This window comes from Canis lupus, chromosome 24 (genome assembly GCF_003254725.2).
Source record: "Canis lupus dingo isolate Sandy chromosome 24, ASM325472v2, whole genome shotgun sequence".
Classification (NCBI taxonomy): Eukaryota; Metazoa; Chordata; class Mammalia; order Carnivora; family Canidae; genus Canis; species Canis lupus.
In genome coordinates, this window is record NC_064266.1 from 41,664,580 (window position 1) to 41,684,594 (window position 20,015).

Below are 20,015 nucleotides of genomic sequence, written 5' to 3' on the forward strand. Positions count from 1 at the left end.
CCACACTTAGCCCAGCATTTCTCAAAGGGTAGACTGAACTGGAAAATACATTATAATTTCAAGATCATACACATGAGAACTTTTAAGTATAATCATTTTATATATGTATATGACTTAATGTGCTTTACAAAAACTAAAACCTCAAAACCATGAAATAGTAAGCCCTGTAACATTTAGAAACAGCTGAGACTGGTGTCTAGCCAACCCCAAGGAGGTAGAGCACATGTTCCTACCTTGAGCAGTCTCAGAGGGGACCAGGAGGATTAGCTCACCAGGATACCGAATGCAGTCCTAAAGGGATACGCCGTGGAAGTAAAGATAGAAGTCTTTATAAAAATCTTTATTTTAACATTTAAAAGAAAGAATCACATGTTCATCCTGACAGCTTTACCAGATTTGGCCACCCAATAAGTTACACACACACGTAGGTACTTGGAAGGTTATTGCACGCCTCTTTCACTGATGGAGTCATGGCGAGGTGGCCACTCTCCCTGCAGTAGGACCTGGAGTGGGTCCTCCACAAGGAAGCCTGACTCGAAACAGGCTGTAGGGAGGTCCAGGTGAACCTCACCTCCAAATTGTGAAACTAGTGACACTGCCACAATTCCTGTGGCTACTTTCACTCCAGAGCGTACTGTTCACTTAAGTAGACTCAAGTGGGGAGGCCGAGGCGCCACCTGGCACAGTAGGCCTTTGTCTGCAGCGTCCTCCGTCACGGGCAGGCCGTCAGCAGTATCAGCAGCAGCTCTGCCTCTCAGATTTCTCCTCCTGCACAATCCTTAAGACTGTTTGCTAGTTGAGTCTTTGCTTTTTTGGCTACTTGATGGTTTTGATGAGTTAGCCATGATCCATGGGTGTTCAAGTACATCCTTGAGAGTTGGCCTTTGGCTGGGATTATGTTTCAACAGTCTTGAAATGAGATCCCTGGCTCCCTCCGGCACGAAGTCAGGGAATGTGAATTCAACCTGGAGTATAGGAAGTTCAGTCACAAAATGCAGCTTAGAGAAACAGTATGAATATTCAGCTCACAGCCAATGTTAAGGCTGATAAGCATTCTACAAGAAGCAACGGATCATTTCTCATTAGGTCTTACCCGTGATATTCTTTTGTAGGTCTCTTGGTATGTGCTTGCCTCAAAAGGAGGCTTCCCAACTAGAAATTCATAGCAAAGAACCCCAAGGCTCCAGAGATCCACCTTCTCATCATGCATTCGGCCTTCAATCATCTCTGGGGGCAAGTAATCCAGGGTGCCACACAGGGTGGTTCTCCTAAAAGCGGAAACAGGCTCAGGTTGATGTAATTCTCTTTGTGTTATCACAAGAGCTGCTAAATGTCACTAACAATTACGTTAACATTGAGTGCTTAGGCCAGATCCTGTGCTATGAAGCAGGTAAGATTAAAATCCCTGGTTTTAGGAGTGCCTGAGTGGCTCAGTCGGTTGAGTGTCCAACTCTTGATTTTGGCTCAGGTCAGGTCATGACCTCAGGGTTGTGAGATTGAGCCCCGCATCAGGCTCTGCACTCAGTGGGGAGTCTTGCTTGAGATTCTCCCCCTCTCCCTTTGTGCCTTCCCCACACTCGCACATGCACACACTAAAATAAATGAATTTAAAAAAAAATAATAAATCCCCAGTTTTAGGAAACAGCTTGAGAGAGATGTGCAACACCACACAACTAGCCATCAAGCCACACTTCAAATCTGTTCAACTCCAGAACCTCCTTAAATGATCTAAAATAGATGAAATTTTAAAGAATCACTACTATATCAAAGCAGCCATGAAAGCTCTTTGTAAATACAACCTGGAGTTCCTTATTTGTTTTTATATTACACAGATAGGCTAAGAAGCTTAACAGCCAGGTGACACTAGTAACAACTAAAACCTGTCCTACTGTGAAAGCTTCGGCATTACAGATACATGCTACCTCTGATACATCACGGGTACAAAAGACATACTTAAATTTGGGGGTGACCTATGATGTATTCTTGCCAAAAATACTATTTAGGCCCCTGGACCTACTTCGATTAAGAAGTAGCAATTACAGAGGATGATGGACCAAGTGACACCACAATCAGAAAAATCCATTTTAAATTGTGGGACAACTCGTCTTAATTTAGACCAAAAGAATACAATCAAATACAATACAGGGATGGACCTTGGTTGGACTCTAACTTAAAAGAACAGCTCTAAAGTTCTGTGGACAACTGGGGAAACTGGTACATGAACCAAAATGACACAAACAAGGCTGTTCATTTTCTGAGCAATAATGGTTGTGGTTTATAAGGACAATGTCCTTATTTTCAGGAGATAAATACTCAGGTGCTCAGAGAATGAAACATGATGACTACAATTTATTTTTGAGGGTTCATAAAAAAAAAAAAAACACAGCCAAATATGGCCAGTGTTTGACCATACTTATGGCAAATTGTTACCACCCACGGAATGCAGGCACTAGATAGGTGAGTAGCCAACCATCAATTCAGCATTTCTGCATGTCTGGAATTTTCAACAACACAGGCTGAAAACAAGCTGAGGATGACAAACATGGAAGTAGGAACAAACACCACGTAGGTTTCCAGGGCTTTATATCAGTTATTCTTTGCCATTGGTTCTTCTGCGGGGTAGGCTGAGGCTACGCTCACCATGCTGGCACCCAGAGAGCATCCCAAAATGCACTCAACTCAAAGGAGCCCTGCGGCCTGGGATGAAGGAGCTGCCTCCCTAACATCGAATCACTACTGAGGTCCTGGAAATGGACCGAGTCAGCAGGTTCTCAACCACCACACCTGGGAGCTCCTATGGTTACTCACACTGAGGAACTGTGGCAAGGGAGCATCAACATGTGCACAGCTTATCCTTTCTGGAAAGGACATTTACCTTTCCTATCACATGACCCACTGGACAGGTTAAGGTCCAGGTTAGCCCTGCAATTGCACAAAAGCCTACAATTCTTCATCACTGTTTGTTTCACCAGAAGTCAACAGCTTCCACTAGTGACAGACAACCAACTATCCATTAAAAAAAAAAAAAAAAACACACAAGGTTGAGGGGGCACTCCAACAGGAGAGTCAATGCATTGCTGCAATCAGTAGTGATCTAGCAAAAATAAAGCTACCTGCCCCCACCATGTCACTTATCTTAGGCTATAAAAATTTTTTTAACTGTCTTAAGTATTACAGCTGTAATTTCTTAAGTCCTACCCCAAAGTTGACAAACTTACAAGTAGGTGTATGTTTTTAATGCTCTACCTCCCATGAGGCTTAAAAAGCTTAAACCTTAAAACAGTATGTTAGCTCTTGTTTGCAAAATTAAGATTTAGGGATCCCTGGGTGGCGCAGCGGTTTGGCGCCTGCCTTTGGCCCAGGGCGCGATCCTGGAGACCCGGGATCGAATCCCACGTCGGGCTCCCGGTGCATGGAGCCTGCTTGTGTCTCTGCCTCTCTCTCTCTCTCTCTCTTTCTCTCTGTGTGTGTGACTATCATAAATTAAAAAAAAAAAAAAAAAAAAAAAGATTTAAATTGTTTCATTAGATTTCTCTCTGTGTTACCTTCAAGAGGAGACAAGAAAGGACTATGCTGTTGACAAAGGCAGACCCCAGAGAGTCTTCACTTGCACCCTGAAAGTTCTAGCCAAAACAGTTTGGGTTTTTAAATTCCCCAGAGAACTGTGCTCTGGGCTCTAGGTGTGTGTGTGTGTGTGTGTGTGTGTGTGTGTGCACGCGCGCGCACGCTGCCCTCAGAAACTGGTCTCCTGTCCAGGAAGCAGCTGAGTCTCCACCTCCCCACTGCTTCAGGCATTACCCCCTTCACACATCCTACACTTCCTTTGTCATATACTTGTCACATGTGTCCCCTTCATTAGTCTCTAGGGGCATTAAGTATCTTTAACCCAAGCCAAGGACACAATAAATAGCCCCAAGCAGTTGCAAAATAAAAAGTTCTCAACATTTCTATCAGGTCCAAGTTATTCCAAAGTATGTGCATCACTTACCTGCCTGGATTCCATACATCTGTGCTTAAGTACTTTTCTATTTAGTTCCTGAAATCCCTCAAGGCTTTTGCCAAACTAAGTAAGTTCCACTTCTAAAGTCACATACCTGGAGGATGGAGCATGTACTGACCACCCAAAATCTGCAATCTTAAGCTCTCCAGCTGATCCAAGGAGTAGGTTCTCTGGCTTAATGTCTCTGTGAATGACTCTCTTTGAGTGACAGTAAGACAGGGCATCTGCCAACTCTGTGATATACTATTAAAAAAATCAGAAGTGTGAAAAGTCTGTATCTTACATTTTACATAAAACAATTTTAGACATCTCTTGTGAAAGGAAACCCGACATAGATTTTAACATGTTTTGTAGATTTTAAGGCAAAAGCTAGAAACGATTGATGACTCCTACAATTTTTTTAAGCAAATTAGTGTTTAGCATAAAATACAAGTTATCTCATACTAAATTATTTATTTGCTAATACAGCAAATAGGATATTGAAGGAAGAGGGAAAAACCGATTAGCTAGAACTCATCACCACATGGCAATTTCTGGCCTAGTAGCAAGGAATTATGTAATATTGAGAAACTGGCACAAATTAGGGAGTCAGACTTGTAAACAATTTTTAAAAACTTAAGTACCATCAATTCCCATTTTTAAAACCAGGATGAGGGGTGCCTTATGTCCCTTTGGCTCAGGTCAGGATCCCAGGGTCCTGGGATGGAGCCCAGGGCCCAGCTCCCGGCTCAGCAGGGAGTCAGCTTCTCCTTCTTTCTCTGCTCCCGCCACCACCCCACCCCCAGCTCATTCTCTCTAGCTCACTCTCAAATAAAATCTTAAAAAAAAAAAATCAGTTTACAACAAAAGGATTTGAAGCTGAAAATTTAAAGGAACAAAATAATCCTGAACAAACAAAAACCCTAAAAACCGGTATATTTGCATGTGAAATACTGTGTTAAATTTAGGTACACTAATTCATTAGCTTAAAAAGGATACAGCAAGTCAGTCCTTTTGTTAGTTTTGTTTTCATTTCAACCAAAGAGAGATCTAGCAGGTCCAGAATCTGCTTCAGCATATAGATAAGAATTGCTTTAGTTCATATAAATTCCTGAGAAAACTGAGGAGACTCCTTGTTTTTCAATACTTCTTTGAATATTTTGGACATTATAAGGACTCAACATCTTGATAAATCACCAAGTTTCTTAAATTAGAAGTCTAATTGAAATTTTAAATAAAAATAAAGATTGTTATTAGTGTATCGAAAAAATATATTCAGCTCTGGCTAAAGTTTAAGGTGTCCCCCAAAGCAAACACTGGACTGAAAATTATTTTAGACTAAAAAGGCCTACTAACCAAATGGTTGTAGAAACCAAATGTGGCTATCAGAAAGAACATTCATTTTTTTTTTTCAGCCAAAAGCCAGAAAGACCAAAATTTAGACAATAATAAACTGAAAGTAAAGGCAAAGAAAGCTCCTTTACACCAAACTGAGTTGATGACACATCAAAATCATACAGTAGAGGGGCTTTCTCTGCTTAGATCAAGAAGCTAGTAGTTAGAGCTCTTAGCACCTACTTCCTTCACACCTCCTGTATCAGATTGTGGAGATGTGTAAAGGTCCCTAATATTTCTCTACAGTTAGTTTTATTTGAATTAATCAGAAAAAGGAAACAGGAGTGTGTATATATTCATTCTAACTACTAGGGAATCTAGAAAGAATCAAGCTTTTCTTTCCAATAACTATGTGCATACATCAATATAAATTCCATCTAAAGAAAACGTAGTAGTAGTACAAGTATTAATTGCCAATTAAATAAAGCAACTAATTAGGTTAGCTAATATTTAAAAAGTCAAATGAATCTATTTCTACTTATACAAAAATCAAACATTTAAGTTTAAAATGTCTTATTGCTGAGATGAGACCAAAGGGTCATTCACCAATAGTGCTGTGATTTCAAAAGCAGAACCACCTGAAAGTAATGCCATTTAAATCAATGCCAAAAAGCAAACGAGTGCACATACTACCCAGAAACAAAGCAAAGTAACCGGGCAGCCCAGGTGGCTCAGCGGTTTAGCACCGCCGTTAGCCCAGGGCCTGATCCTGGAGACCGAGATTGCGTCCCATGTCCCCCTCCCTGCATGGAGCCTGCTTCTCCCTCTGCCTGTGTCTCTGCCTCTCATAATTTTTTTTTTTAAAGATTTTATTTATTTATTCATGATAGTCACACAGAGAGAGACAGAGAGGCAGAGACACAGGCAGAGGGAGAAGCAGGCTTCATGCTGGGAGCCTGACATGGGATTTGATCCCGGGTCTCCAGGATTGCGCCCCGGGCCAAAGGCAGGCGCCAAACCGCTGCGCCACCCAGGGATCCCTGCCTCTCATAATTAAATAAAGTATTTAAAAAATAAAGAAAGAAAGCAACCAATCATCTGCCCATTCAACAACAACAACAAAACTGCCCAAAGACTCTTCTTCAAACAAATAATTTCATTCAGATAAAGAAGCACTATCCATAGGAGGGGGGGAAAACACAAAAACCTGATTATGTTGGACTTTTAGATACAGGAAATAGAATGAAAAGATAAGGCACAGGCAGGGAGCAAACCTTTATAAAACACATGCGATAAAAGACTTGTATCCAAAATATACAAGAACTCTTTAAAACTAGAGATGACCCAAATCCCAATTGAAAATGGGCAAAAAGCTGAACAGACACCACAAAGATGATATACACATGGCAAATAAGCACATGAAAAGATGCTCATCACATTGTCAGTAGAGAACTGCAAATTAAAACAATGAGGGAACCCTGGGTGGCGCAGCAGTTTAGCGCCTGCCTTTGGCCCAGGGCGCGATCCTGGAGACCCGGGATCGAATCCCACATCAGGCTCCCGGTGCATGGAGCCTGCTTCTCCCTCTGCCTGTGTCTCTGTCTCTCTCTCTCTCTGTGTGTGTGACTATCATAAATAAATAAAAATTTAAATAAAATAAAATAAAAAAATAAAAATAAAACAATGAGGTGCCGGGCGGGGCACCTGGTTGGTTCAGTGGCTGAGCATCTGCCTTTGGCCTTTGGCTCAGGTCATGATCCTGCGGTCCTAGGATTGAGTCCCACATCGGACTCCCCTCAGGGAGCCTGCTTCTCCCTCTGTCTATGTCTCTGTCTCTCTCAGTGCCTCTCATGAATAAATAAAATTAAAAAACAAAAAACAAAAAACGGAATGAGGTGCCATATACACCTATGAGAAAGACTAAAATCCAAAAAATTGACAATACCAATTGCTGGTGATGAGAAACACAAAGATGACACATCTACTTTGGAAAGACAGTGTACAGTTTCTTACAAAGCTACTACACCACACAAGCTAGTTTTCAAAGCTGTTGAAAACTTATGTCCCACAAAAACACGCATGCATGTTTAAAGCAGCTTTATTCATAATCACCAATAACCGGAAACAAGCAAGATGTATTCAATAGATGAAGGGATAAACTGAACTATATCTACGCTGCAGAATATTATTCAGTTATAAAAAACGAGCTGCCATGCTCACGCCCTGAAATGATACAGATGACCCTTAAATGCATAGTTGTTCCCCCACGGGGGGAACTGCTAATCATTCTAATACCCCTACACATGTACACTGGAACTGAATAATTAAATGGTTGGTAGATGCAGAATCCAGGTTTTTCAAGATTGGAATGGGAGGCTACAGATAAGCAATGAGCATATAGAACACCCAAATCTTGGTCTCTAGTATTCCAATTAAAGATACCAGGGCTCCTTGGAGACATGGCAGGTTCTAAAACTGGGATGGGATATATGCAAATCAAAGGTTTAGCAGCTTGTAGGGCCAGATCCAAGGACATGCTGCAGTACACACCACACCCCCCCCCAGTGATGAGATAGGTCAAAAAAACTAAAAGTGTGCCTGGGTGGCTCATTTAAGTGTCTGCATTCAGCTCAGGTCATGATCTCAGGGTCCTAGGATGGAGCCCCACATGGCACCGGGCTTCCTGCTCAGTGGGAAGCCTGCTTCTCCCTCTCCCTCAGGCCCTCCCCCTGCCTGTACGTCTAATAAATCTAAAAAAAAAAAACTAAAACAAGGACCATGTGAAAGGGATCCCAAGGACCAAAGCTGGAACAATTTGAGCAGGAAAATAAAGTAGTATTAGATTATAACTCAAAGCAAACTATCCATGAGTCCACAGTAATAAATGACTGAGTAAATAAGGGAGAACAGACAAATCTCTGATGCAGAAGAATTCTAAATGATGATGCAGACAGAGGCAGAGGTGGGACATAGCCCCCACTCCTCCTTCAGGATGGGCAGCAGTACAGAGCAATACACTTGAGAAGAGGGCAGTATGGAAAGAAAGAAAGGGTAACGTCCCAGTGGAGAAACCTAACAGGAGTGACCTCAGCCAGGTGACCTAGGCCAACACCACCAGTGACAAGCCAGGTTTATAGGAGGGACCACACTAATGGACAAAGAACAGGAGAAAAAACATCTGCACTATCTTCAGATTCTCTAAATCCAAAACAAAACAAAACAAAAGTTTATTTTAGAATAAAGAAGGCAACTATTCATATATATACATTTCCACAGAAAACAGCTGTGGAAACAAACCCGCCTGGTACCTTAGTTTACCTGGAGGTATGCTAGCAGTAGGGTATTCTGAGTCTTTCATTCAAATACCTGATCCCATTAAGCTGTCTTTCTTAAGACAAAACCCACTAGACTATGATGAAAGGTACACTGCTACATAGGACAGGAATAGAGGAAACAAAATTAGCCAGGACAATAAATGAAAACTTACAGTAGCAGTTCTCTGCTCATCAAACTTTGACAGTTTCTGAAGTTCTCTGTAGACAGCTCCAAGAGGTGCATATTCTAGAATTAGGTAAACTCTGGTGGCATCATGGAAATAACCATACAGCCTAAGAATATTTGGATGCCTGCAACAAAGGATCAATATTCTAATACTTGGTTTTGGAGAAGATACAATATGTACTACTGATGAAACCCCTCATGTAAAACTAGTGAAAACTGGTTCTGGTCACAGACCTCCCCACCACATCCACCCACCCAATTTGAGCATCTGAAACTCCAGACCTACTAGGAAAACTTAAATACAGCTGCACGTTAGTGCAGAGTATTAATGAACTTCAGGTTTGGTTAAGACTATTTCCTTCCCTTAGACCATCTTTATTCTTAGGGGTAAAAATTCAGCTAAATGTTAGTTCTCTGCACATTAGAGAAAGAGAAGCATGACATTCCCATAGCAGTATGATCCCCAAACACTAGGAGACACAACTTTAAAGCAGGGTTCAGCAACAGTGGGAAAGGTGGGCCGCCAAGAACTTCATGCAGCTGAGAACACAGCCAGCACAGCAGCCCTTCAGCCCCCACCAGCTGTTGCCAGGGAAGGATCTAAACCTGATGCAGACAGGTCTGTAAGTATTTATGACTGATTCAAACCTGAAAAAAACACGAAAGAAAGAGAGAGAGAGAGAGAGAGGAAGGAAGGAAGGAAGGAAGGAAGGGAGGGAGGGAGGGAGGGAGGGAGGAGGGAAGGATGGGAAGGATGGGAAGGATGGGAAGGAAGGGAAGGAAGAGAAGAAAAAGACCCACTGGCTAAAGTCAACCTGCAGAGGCTGCCAGTCTGCAACCTCTGCTTAGAACTCAGAAGTATCATTCCCCTTAATTATGTGCGCACATGCATGCACAGATGCACAGGCACACACACGTGCACACACACACAAACGGGCTCATGTACATATTTCATTAACAAAGCATAAACCTCCAAGGGACTTTTCAGGACCACAGCACTCATCTAGATAAATCTTTTTAAAAATGGTGAATTAAATCATTCTTCACAATACTACAGAGCAGGCCTTGCATCGTTTAACTCTTAGTAACTAAGTTCTGCACCACATTCTTTTGAACGTCAATCTAGAAACTTACCTAAGGTGGGACTGTATTTCTACTTCTCTTCTCAGCTGATGTTCAACTCCTGCTTTCTCCAGTTGAGCTTTAAATAATACTTTAATAGCCAGGATAAACTTGCTTTGTTTTTCCCTTGCCAAGTAAACATTACCAAACTTTCCTTTACCCAGTGGGCGACCAATTTCAAAATCTTCCAAAGCCCATTGCCTTCTAGGAAAAAAATTTGAACATTTTAAAATGTGAAAAAAGCAAATTTTTTCTAACAATTTATTATTAAGTTGTAGATATGTCTATAAATAATTTTATATTTGAAGTTATATTCAATACGTACCTTGGCAAGAACCAAGCCAATAACTACTATATGTGTCTCCAAAGACATTAAACCCTCCACTCCTCCACCTGCCAATAACTGTATGAGTCAGTGACCAGGAACAATCTGGACTTTTAGAGCTGAAGCACTAATGCTAAGTGTCCAAAGGCAGTACTGCACTCTGAATTACAGACCTATCACAACCACCACTGAAGACCACAGGAAAGGTTAGGGAAGTAATTCGAGGGAGAAGTCTTAAGAACTTCTGTGGGCCTCTTGCAAACGAGCCACAGCCTCTTCCTCCATCCCAGACATGCTAACTCTCTGGAGTGGAGAATCACTCTGATAAAGCAAGGGGGGTAGATCCTACAGGGCAGGTGGGGGGCGAGAACCACTGGATTTAGATTCTCAGAAACCTACTATGAAAGACAGCTAAAGCAAAACAGCATGTGGGTTCATTCCTGGCTCCTCCTGCTACATTCTAGACATTACATTCTACATTCTAGAGTCTAAGCAGTTCAGAAATTAAGAGCAGACTTTTAGAAAATATCTGGGGAATATATCATAAAGAATAATTGATACTGTTAAAATATCCATAGTCATATATACATGTGTCTAGTTTTACAACAGGACTGCCTTTTGATAACAAACTTGCACTTCTGTATAAGATTTGAACTAGGTAGAGAAACATACCCAAGCTGTATGTAGTGGTTACATCTGAGGGTAGAGAAGAGCTTATTTTACACATTTCTGTAACAGATTCATACAAGTTTTTCAAAATTTGGAAAGCAGTCGGAAAAGCTGGAGTCCCTAGTAAACATCGTTAAAATACTTTTTTTTAAAGGTTAGAATTTGTAAACATGTACATTTTCTAAGTGAAAATATAAAAACCTCTTTTTTAATAAGTTCCCATAATTAAACTTGCAGTGGTGTATTCTAATAGAATGATAACACAGGACTTTGTAAGTAAGATAAAGCTTACTTTTTTGATTCTTCATTTTTCTGTTTTGTTGCCAGTTCCTTTTCAGAATTATTTCCTATACAGAAGAAGTTAAAAAATCTGTTTTTAGAACAGCTGTAATTATTTCAGAATAACTATACAGAATAAGTTAAAAACCTATGAACAGAAATGAATCAAAGAAGGGCCACTAAAATATTAATGGTGTCTCCAGAATGGTAGATCTGGGCTATTTTTAGTTTTCTTTGTAGAAAAAAGAACACCATACCCTAACCCGACTCCAACCAGGTGAAGTCTTTATAGATTTCCAGAGTAAAGACAAGCAGATACATATACAGCTAGGCCATCTGATAATTTAAAGACTCAAGACTGTGAGATTCTCCCTGAAGCTTCTGTTTCCAAATGAAGAGCTTCTAAGGCAGAATTTCCAATCTCTCCATCCATAAGCTCCCACTCATCATCTTTCCCCCCACTAGGTGAGCGAGCCCATGTCCATCTGCTATCTGCTATGTGCAAATTACCAACAATGTGCAACAAAACATAGACCAACTACCTTCCTTCCACTAGATTAGTCGCCAAGGGGAAATATAAAAATAGAAGCCACCGAGTCAGTAAAATGTACAATAAACCAACTGCGCAACAGGGTGTTCATTAGCCAGAGGCTATATAGGACATTTCCACTTCAAATTCCAGCAGCAGCAGGGTACACTCTGCTCAGATACCTGAATGTGGGCCCTAACTGGTTTTCTCCCTCTATGTTTCACTACTTCCATTAATGCCATTAATAGGACCACCATCCCTAAGTCCAGTTTACTGCCCAGTTCTATCCAGTCTTCATCTTCAGTGAGCACTTGAATTTGTCTGCACTTGTCCATCCTGGCCTATCTGAGGGGAAGTTAATGCTTCTGAGTCTCCACTTCCTCCTCTGTAAACAGAGTTAATGACAGACTACCTTCACTGTGGTCCTGAGGATGGAATGAAGCAACGTGGATGAAGGAAGCTGGTCTCCTGAGCGTGAGCATGGCAAACTGTAAGTAACTATTAATATGTACCCTGCTCCACCCAGTTCAGGACGTGGCCATCTTTGACCTACCCCCAACAGCCTTCCTCCTGCCTACTACCCCAGGATGCAGCATTACTACTCACCACTTCATTCTACACATCCAGAGGAAGCCTCTTTCATAAAGGCCAGCTCCTCCTCTGCTCAAAAACCTTTCAGAAATTTCCCCACGTACAGGGGATGAAAGCCCCACTCCACGACACAGCCAGAGGGCCCACCATGACCTCACCTGGCCAGCCTCAGTTTATCCATGTCCATCCACTTCCCCGGCTGCTCTCCACACTCCCAACCCTGGAGCTTTTCACTATGCCCCACAAGCATACCACGAAGGTAGGAATCAGCATTCCATCCTGGGCCCAGGGCTGGCCCACAGGAGACACTGCTACTTCAACCTGAAATCACACTTTCTCCCCATCCTTAATAAAAAGGATGTAGAAGCAAGGGCTCCAAACAATAAATCCAAGTCTATCCGCTTGCTTGCAACTAGAAGGAATAACTATCCAGTATTAGTCTCAAGAAGTTGATTTACCAGGGGCTGATGACGAGGGTTGCTCACTCTTTTGGGTATTATTCAGTGACCTAGAGGCAGGACGAGGGACACCAGTTGCCTGCAATTGCTTCTGCTTCAGATTCTGAGCCGGTTTATGGCTGGAGACGAGCTTTTGGGTTTGTGGAGGAACTCGCTGGGAAGAATTTGAAGGACACAAGACCCGCTGGGCCTGGCCACTATTTGCAGATAATGGATTCTGTGAAGGAACTTGCTGAGTCACCAGAACACGTTTTGGACCATCACCAAGTGCAATTGCAGTCTAGATTGGGAGGGAAACATAAATTTCATGTCTTCGTAAACAAAAGCTGAGTGTTTTGAGAATTCCACAAAGTCTGTTTTCCTAGTATAGCAAAATACATATTCCATGATAATCCATGGAATGGGAAAGCTATTTTCATCAGCACTCCCAGAGGATATGGTTTGTATACAGCTGAAAGGAATACCTGAATGATACCTCCCACCCACCTCAAAAAAACCATGCCCCCAAAAACATTCATTAACTAAACTTCCATCTAAAAAGAGAGACATTAAACACTTTCTAAGAATTCTCAATGATTTGGGAATTACTACTTGGCAAAAAGCAACAATACCAAAATTTTATAACAAAATCCCAATTCCATTGAAATTTATTTGGCAGTACCATACATGTTTAGAAAAAAAGACAAATATGTCGAAATATTTAACAGTGGTTATCTGAGTCAAGATGTTTTAAAAGACTGAATTTTTGCATTTGCCAGATTTCCACAAAATACTTCTATTATTTATTAATGTTTCATTGTCCAAGTATTTACAAAATGGTTCTGAGCCAAAAGAACTATGGCAAAGAAGAAACAAATAGGATCTTCGAAAAGTTAGGTCAAAATACATTATTTACATGCCAATAAGTGGAGGATCACAAGCTTAAGAAAAAAGTTAATTCTAAGACCTTGAACCAGTCAAACTAAAATGGGGTAGAGGACTTCCTCCAACTACAATGGAGGAAATCTCCTCATAAACACGGAAACAATGCTAGGAAGGGAAGCCTCAGAGTTCATCACAAGCTCACTAGGTATGGGTGCTTCACAAGAGACAGGTATCCAATTTCCAAGTAAAAGTCAGTTACTTCTGAAATTAGTGACATCCACAGGCAGCGACAAATGTTTTAAACAGAGCAGCTTTTAAAAATGATCTTTATCATAGGAATTGAGAATCAGATACAATGACTCAAGTTAGCCTTTTTCTAATTGGTTATTGACTTTTAGCCAGTAAAAAAAAAAAAAAAAAAGTTAGGTATCCATTTACTTGAAAAACTTCTCACACCTATCAGAATGGCTAACACCAAAAACACAAGGAACAAGTTGTTGATGAAGACTTGGGGGAAAAGGAACCCTTGCACACTACTGGTGGGAATACAAACCAGTGCAGGTGAAGCAGTATGGAGGCTCCTGAAAAAGTCAAAAATAGGGGAGCCTGGGTGGCTCCGTAGGTTGGACATCTGACTCATGGTTTTGGCTGGGGTCGTGATCTCAGGAGGTCGTGAGATAGAGCCCAAGGTCAGGCTCAGCACCGAGTTTAGAACCTCCTTAACATTCTCTCCCTCTCCCTCTGCCACAGCCGCCGCCCCTCCACACACACACCCCACTCATGCATGCTCTCTCAAACAAACAAACAAAAAAAAAAAAAAAGAAAAGAAAAGGAAAACTTTTAGGGACGCCTGGGTGGCTTAGTGGCTGAGCATCTGCCTTTGGCTCAGGTCATGATCCTGGGGTCCTGGGGTCCTGGGATCAAGTCCCACATCAGGTTCCCTGCAAGGAGCCTGAGCCTGCTTCTCCCTCTGCCTGTGTCTCTGCTTTTCTCTGTGTCTCTCATGAATAAATAAATAAAACCTTAAAAAAAAAAAAAAAAAGTAAAGGAAAACTTCTAAAAACAACACATACATACAAAACAAGAAACAAGATTTGTATGTTTATGCTCTTTTCCTAGAAGGAAAAAAAAATCTGGGGAATATTTATATTAAAGGATCTTTATATAAAGACTCATTTAAATTCTAAGAGCCAGAGGTACTTCCTTGATGAAGCCTTTCTAGATTCCAACCTATCCCAATCTGAACATCCCTCTGCAGAATTACTCAGGTCATTTCATATACACATATTTTATGAAAGTGTGATACCAGCTCACATAACCCACCAAAGAGCTAATAAGCTCTTGGAAGTCAAAGACCATGTGCTTTTTTATCATTATAACCCCTGCATCTGACACAACCTGGCTCAAAGTGGGTTCCCAAGAAATGTTCACTAAAATGCAGCTTGACAGTCCTCTGAATCATGACCAGAACAGACTATTACAAAGCAATTTAACTTCTGGCAAGCAAGTAAGCACAAGCAAGTATTAGGCACCCATTGTGTACATTATCCCGCACACAATGGAGGAATATAGATACTTAAACAGCTAGCTAGAAGACAAAGCAGAACAAAATAATAGTTACAGTGACAATCAACAAAATGTCACTGAATGCAGAGAAAAAGTGACAGACATCCAGGAATGTAGTAGAGTTCTGAAGTTAAAATCCAAAGTAAAGGTAAAACGAAGTCCAGATATAAAAACCAATCTCCACTGGGTTTTATAAATGTGATCAAGATTACAGATTGGGACGCCTAGATGACTCAGCAGTTGTGCATCTGCCCTTGGCTCAGGGCATGATCCTGGAGTTCCAGGATCAAGTCCCACACCAGGCTCCCTGCATGGAGCCTGCTTCTCCCTCCGCCTTTGTCTCTGCCTCTCTGCCTGTGTTTCTCATGAATAAAATCTTAAAAAAAAAAAAAAAAAAATTTAAGATTATTCAACTTACCTTAACAGGCCCTGCAATGCAGTTTTCTTTAGATTTGTCCATAATGCCTGAAAAGAAAAGAGCCACCTTTAATTTATACAAATCCCTGTGCTTCAAAGTGCTACTATGCTAGATCAGGGTTATAGCTCCTGATGAAAAAGCCTCAACAACACAGAATTTCACACTTTTTCTTTGTCCAAACGAAGCTGGCAAGGGAGCCTTGCTTTCTCGGGTAACCTAAGGGACAGGTGTGGGGCCTCCCTCACCCCCCAACTTCACTCCCTGAGACCACCTGCTCCACCACCCCCTCTCTAGGGGATTAATTCCAACAGTGCAGGAGCCTGCTTCCAGCCCTGCTCCCTTTTAAAAAAAAGCAGCTTCTCTCTTCCCCATAACATACTCTAGATAGAACAGCATCTTTCCTCTCACTCTTCAACAGCAAAGCTCCAGAACAGTCATTACACTCCCTGCATCCACCATTTCTCTGGCTCTTCGCCCTCCCCCATCAGGATTTTGTCCCTACGGAGGAGTCAGCTCACGACTGACCTCTAATGTTAGCAAATTCAAAGGTCCAATCAGCACCCTGGGCTCCCTGGTGTCCCCAGCAGCATTTGACAGCGTCACTCTTTTTTCTACTCCCAGCCTCTGCTGGCTTGGAGGGTGGTCCCTGACCTTACCAGCTGTCCTGCTGTGACCTCCTTTGCTCCATCAGTCTGACTTTTGCCAACCTGAGAGTCTAGGGTAACCCATGAATGAGTCCTTGGACCCCACTTTCCATCCATTCCCTTCCTAGGGTCCCCCATCCAGAACCAGGGCTCTAAACATCTTTAAGATGACTTGAATTTACATCTTCTACCCTAACCTGTCCTGACTACCAGACTATTACCTACCTCCTGTTCATTATCCCCCACATCCAGACAGCTCTTTTCTCCTCCCGGCTTCTCTTCCCCTCTGCTCTCAGGAGCAGCCTGAGCTCAGGCCTAGAAACACTTCTACTGCTATACTCATTCCCTATTAAACTCATCCAGTGTCCTGGCTCTCAATAGCACTCACAAGCTGAGGACCTCCAAACTTCCATCTTCAGCCCAGACTTCTCCCCTGAACTCCTATCACCTATGAAACATCACCACCTGTAACCAGAGAGGCATCTCAAGTTTAAAATGTCTCAAATGAAATTCCTGCTCCCTCCCTACTCTATCTCCCCAACCCCGTTTTCACAGATGTCCCCATCTCAGTTACTGGCAAACCCATCTTGCCAGTTGCTTGGGTTAACTGATCTTTTACATGATTCTCCCTCAAACCCCATACCTAATCCATCAGCATATTTTGTAGGCTCTACCTTCAAAATCACTGCTCAAGACATTTAATACCACCACCTGATTAAACCAATGCTCTCTCCCCTCATTTCTTTGCCACAGGCTCCCGATGGTCACTCTGCTTCCACCCTTACCCCATGATGGTCCATTTGCAACACTGCACCCAGTGATCCCATTAACAAGTCAGCTAGGCCGGCCCTTAGTTCACAAGCCAAGCCCCTCCTGGTCCCTCAACTCCAATTCAAATTCAACTTGCACAGACAGACCTACAGTCTCTGGCCACCTATTGGACTGATCTCCTCTTGCCTTCTGCACACCAGCCATACAGGGCTTCTTTCTTTCCTCAAAGCAGTGCACTGCCTCAGGGCCTTTGTACTTCCTGTTCTCTCTACCCATTTGGCACTTCTCTCAAATACAAGTGTGGCTTGCTCCCCATGACATTCAGGTCTCTCCTCAGATGGCTCTCTAACCATCTCGTTTTTATTTTTCTGCATAGCCCTTACTTAACACCTTACATGACGTTACTTGTACTCGCTTACTTCTGCCTCCCAGCTCCCTAATCAGTATCTCCAAGGAAAGTAAGCTCCATGAGAGCAAGGGCTTAGACTCATTTTGTTTACTGTTGCCCCCTGCCAGAACTTGTCTGGCACATAGTATTTACACCAATGTTTGGGGGAATGAGTTAATCCGTTAAGAAAGCATATTAATAATGAAAATAGTTAACACTTGCTAAGCCCATACTGTGAGTCAGGCACAGTCTAGTAAATCAGAAGAACATAAACTCCAAGAAAGCAGAAACCTTTCTGTATTTTTCCTACCCAGGTGCTCTCCGAATTCTAGAATCCAATCAGAAAGTGCCTCCCATCCCCACGCTTTCACATCCACTTCACAAATAAGCAAAAAACTTCACCTTGAAGATAGAACCACAGCTAAAGAGAGAGGAGTCCTTATGTCCAACAGCAGGTTAGGAGAAACAGGAAGGAGAAAGGAGTTATAAGCTTGTGTTATGCAAACATTAATTTCACACACGCTCTAAGGCTTTCTTCACTTTCCCCAACAATCACAGGCAGCAGACCAATGAGATCACACAGGCCTAACATTTATTCAATCGTCTTCAACAGAAGCTAGATACTTGTTCCAATTGAATATACTTTTCCTTCTCAGAGAGATGAATAATAATAAACAGAATGAAATAAGATGATTCTGATCCAGAGATTCTGGAGAGAGCCCCAGGAAAACTGCCTTTCTAGTGATTCCAGTCCACAGCGAGATTCAGGAGTCCCATGACCCCATGACCCTCACAAGATCCCTGCGGCTCAAACCACATGTCCTACTACTCTGAACAGGAGATGTGCTAAGATTGTATAGCTCTGCACATTTAGACTTTTTCTCCATCAAAACTGCTTAGTGTCTGCACGGACTCAGAGGAGGGCAGCAATGAGTATGTTGCTGACAAGTATTTCATTCAGAGAACAAGGAGGATTAAGGAGCAGATGGAGCCGTTACAAATCAGGGGCAGTAGCTCCATCTACATCTGGAGGACACGTGTTAGAAATGGAGACTTTCGGGGATCCCTGGGTGGTGCAGCAGTTTGGCGCCTGCCTTTGGCCCAGGGCGCAATCCTGGAGACCCGGGATCGAATCCCACATCAGGCTCCCGGTGCATGGAGCCTGCTTCTCCCTCTGCCTGTGTCTCTGCCTCTCTCTCTCTCTCTCTGTGACTATCATAAATAAATAAATTTTTAAAATTAAAAAAAAAAAAAAAGAAAGAAAGAAATGGAGACTTTCGGAGATGCCTGGGTGGCTCAGCGGTTCAGTGCCTGCCTTCCGCCCAGGGCGTGACCCCGGGGTCCCAGGATCGAGTCCTGCCTCAGGCTCTCTGCATGGAGCCTGCTTCTCCCCCTGCCTGTGTCTCTCTATCATGAATAAACAAATAAAATATTTAAAAAAAAAAAAAGAAAGTAAGAAATGGAGACTTTCGAGCTTGACCGTAGACCCAACAAATCGGATTGTGCATTTTAACTTCCCCAGACGACTCGTGTGCGCTGGTCTAGATCACTGGATCCCCACAAACCATCAAGAGAAGCACCTGGAAAACCTGAAAAACTACAGATGCCTGAGCCCCTGTGCCCAAGCGCTTCTGGTTCACGAGGTGGGGGGGGGGGGGTCCCGCATTTTTAACAAGGACCCTCGGAAAATGCCCGATAAAGGCGGCCGGAGGTCTGCGGTTGGAGAAGCACAGGCCAAAAGAGAGAGAGCCTCTCTGCGGAAGCTTCCGTTTATCCATCCACCAAGGAGGGTCCTTCGTGGCTGTTGTAACCAAAGCAGCCCCCGCGGAAGCCACACTATCGTCGTGCGGGTCGGCGTGTTTGTTCGTTTGTTTTGAGAGTTCTCGGGCCCCCGCTCCGCGCCTGGCGCCCCACCCCCACGAGCACGCAGACTCTAGGGGAGCAAAAGCCCTCCCAGGTCTTCTCACCCAGGGGCTCCCCGAACACGAGAATCCCATTAGGAAGCGCCCCAGCTCGGCAAATTGAACTCCAATCAATCAATCAGTCAATGCACCCCGAGCCCCAATAGATGCCGCCCAACACCCCGCGTTCGGCACACACCAGGCGCTACCCCACGGGGCGCCCCGGGACCCGGGGGCAGACGGGAGGGCGCCGGGAAAGCACGAGGGGCCTAAGGAGAGGGGTGGGGGGGATGCAGGTGGGAGAGGAAGCCCGAGGAGGGCGGAGGGGGCCGCGGAGGGGGCCGCGGAGGGGACCGCGCACCCGGGCAGGGCAGGCCTCGCCGCCGCCCGCTCAGAGGCCACCCCGGCCCCGCCGCCCTCGCCCGCTCGCCCGCTCGCCTCCCAGAGCCGCCCCGCCGTCTACCAACCCGCCGGCTCCAGCCTCCGACCCAAGCCGCCGAGTCCCCCGGAGCGCTCAGCCGTTAAGATTCAAAGTCTTCATTTTAAACAAGAGTTAAACCCTCTGCTCTGGAAGCTGATTGGCCGGAGCTCGAGAGGTGCTGCCTTTTGATTGGTTCAGAGCCCACCGGACGCCGTGAGTCACGTAATCACGTCCAAGGCGGTGACAGCGCGCAG

General features: G+C 43.5%; 1 protein-coding gene across 3 annotated transcripts; it reads right to left on the reverse strand.

The window, feature by feature from the left end:
* Nucleotides 1-319: 319 nt before the first annotated feature.
* AURKA (aurora kinase A) lies at nt 320-20,010 on the reverse strand. 3 transcript variants are annotated; one of them, XM_049100256.1, is made up of 10 exons: nt 19,808-20,010; nt 17,842-17,877; nt 15,637-15,683; nt 12,789-13,068; nt 11,224-11,278; nt 9,950-10,141; nt 8,802-8,940; nt 4,095-4,243; nt 1,094-1,268; nt 320-965 (listed from the first exon to the last, which is right to left on the reverse strand). In XM_049100256.1, the coding sequence occupies exons 3-10, from the start codon at nt 15,676-15,678 to the stop codon at nt 780-782; spliced, it is 1,218 nt and encodes a 405-aa protein (XP_048956213.1). In that variant the 5' UTR covers nt 15,679-15,683; nt 17,842-17,877; nt 19,808-20,010; the 3' UTR covers nt 320-779. The 3 variants fall into 3 exon arrangements, with proteins under 3 accessions (XP_048956213.1, XP_025326243.1, XP_048956212.1); XM_025470458.3 differs by lacking the exon at nt 17,842-17,877; XM_049100255.1 differs by lacking the exons at nt 17,842-17,877; nt 19,808-20,010 and having other exon boundaries at nt 9,950-10,138.
* Between the last annotated feature and the right edge of the window lie 5 nt (nt 20,011-20,015).

Excerpts from the sequence above, each read along its gene's own strand:
- AURKA (XM_025470458.3), bottom strand. The coding sequence starts at position 15,678 with ATGGACAAATCTAAAGAAAACTGCATTGCAGGGCCTGTTAAG. Across the intron at positions 13,069-15,636 it reads GCATTGCAGGGCCTGTTAAG|ACTGCAATTGCACTTGGTGA; the intron begins GTAAGTTGAATA and ends CTCCCAATCTAG. Across the intron at positions 1,269-4,094 it reads GTACATGCTCCATCCTCCAG|GAGAACCACCCTGTGTGGCA; the intron begins GTATGTGACTTT and ends TTCCGCTTTTAG.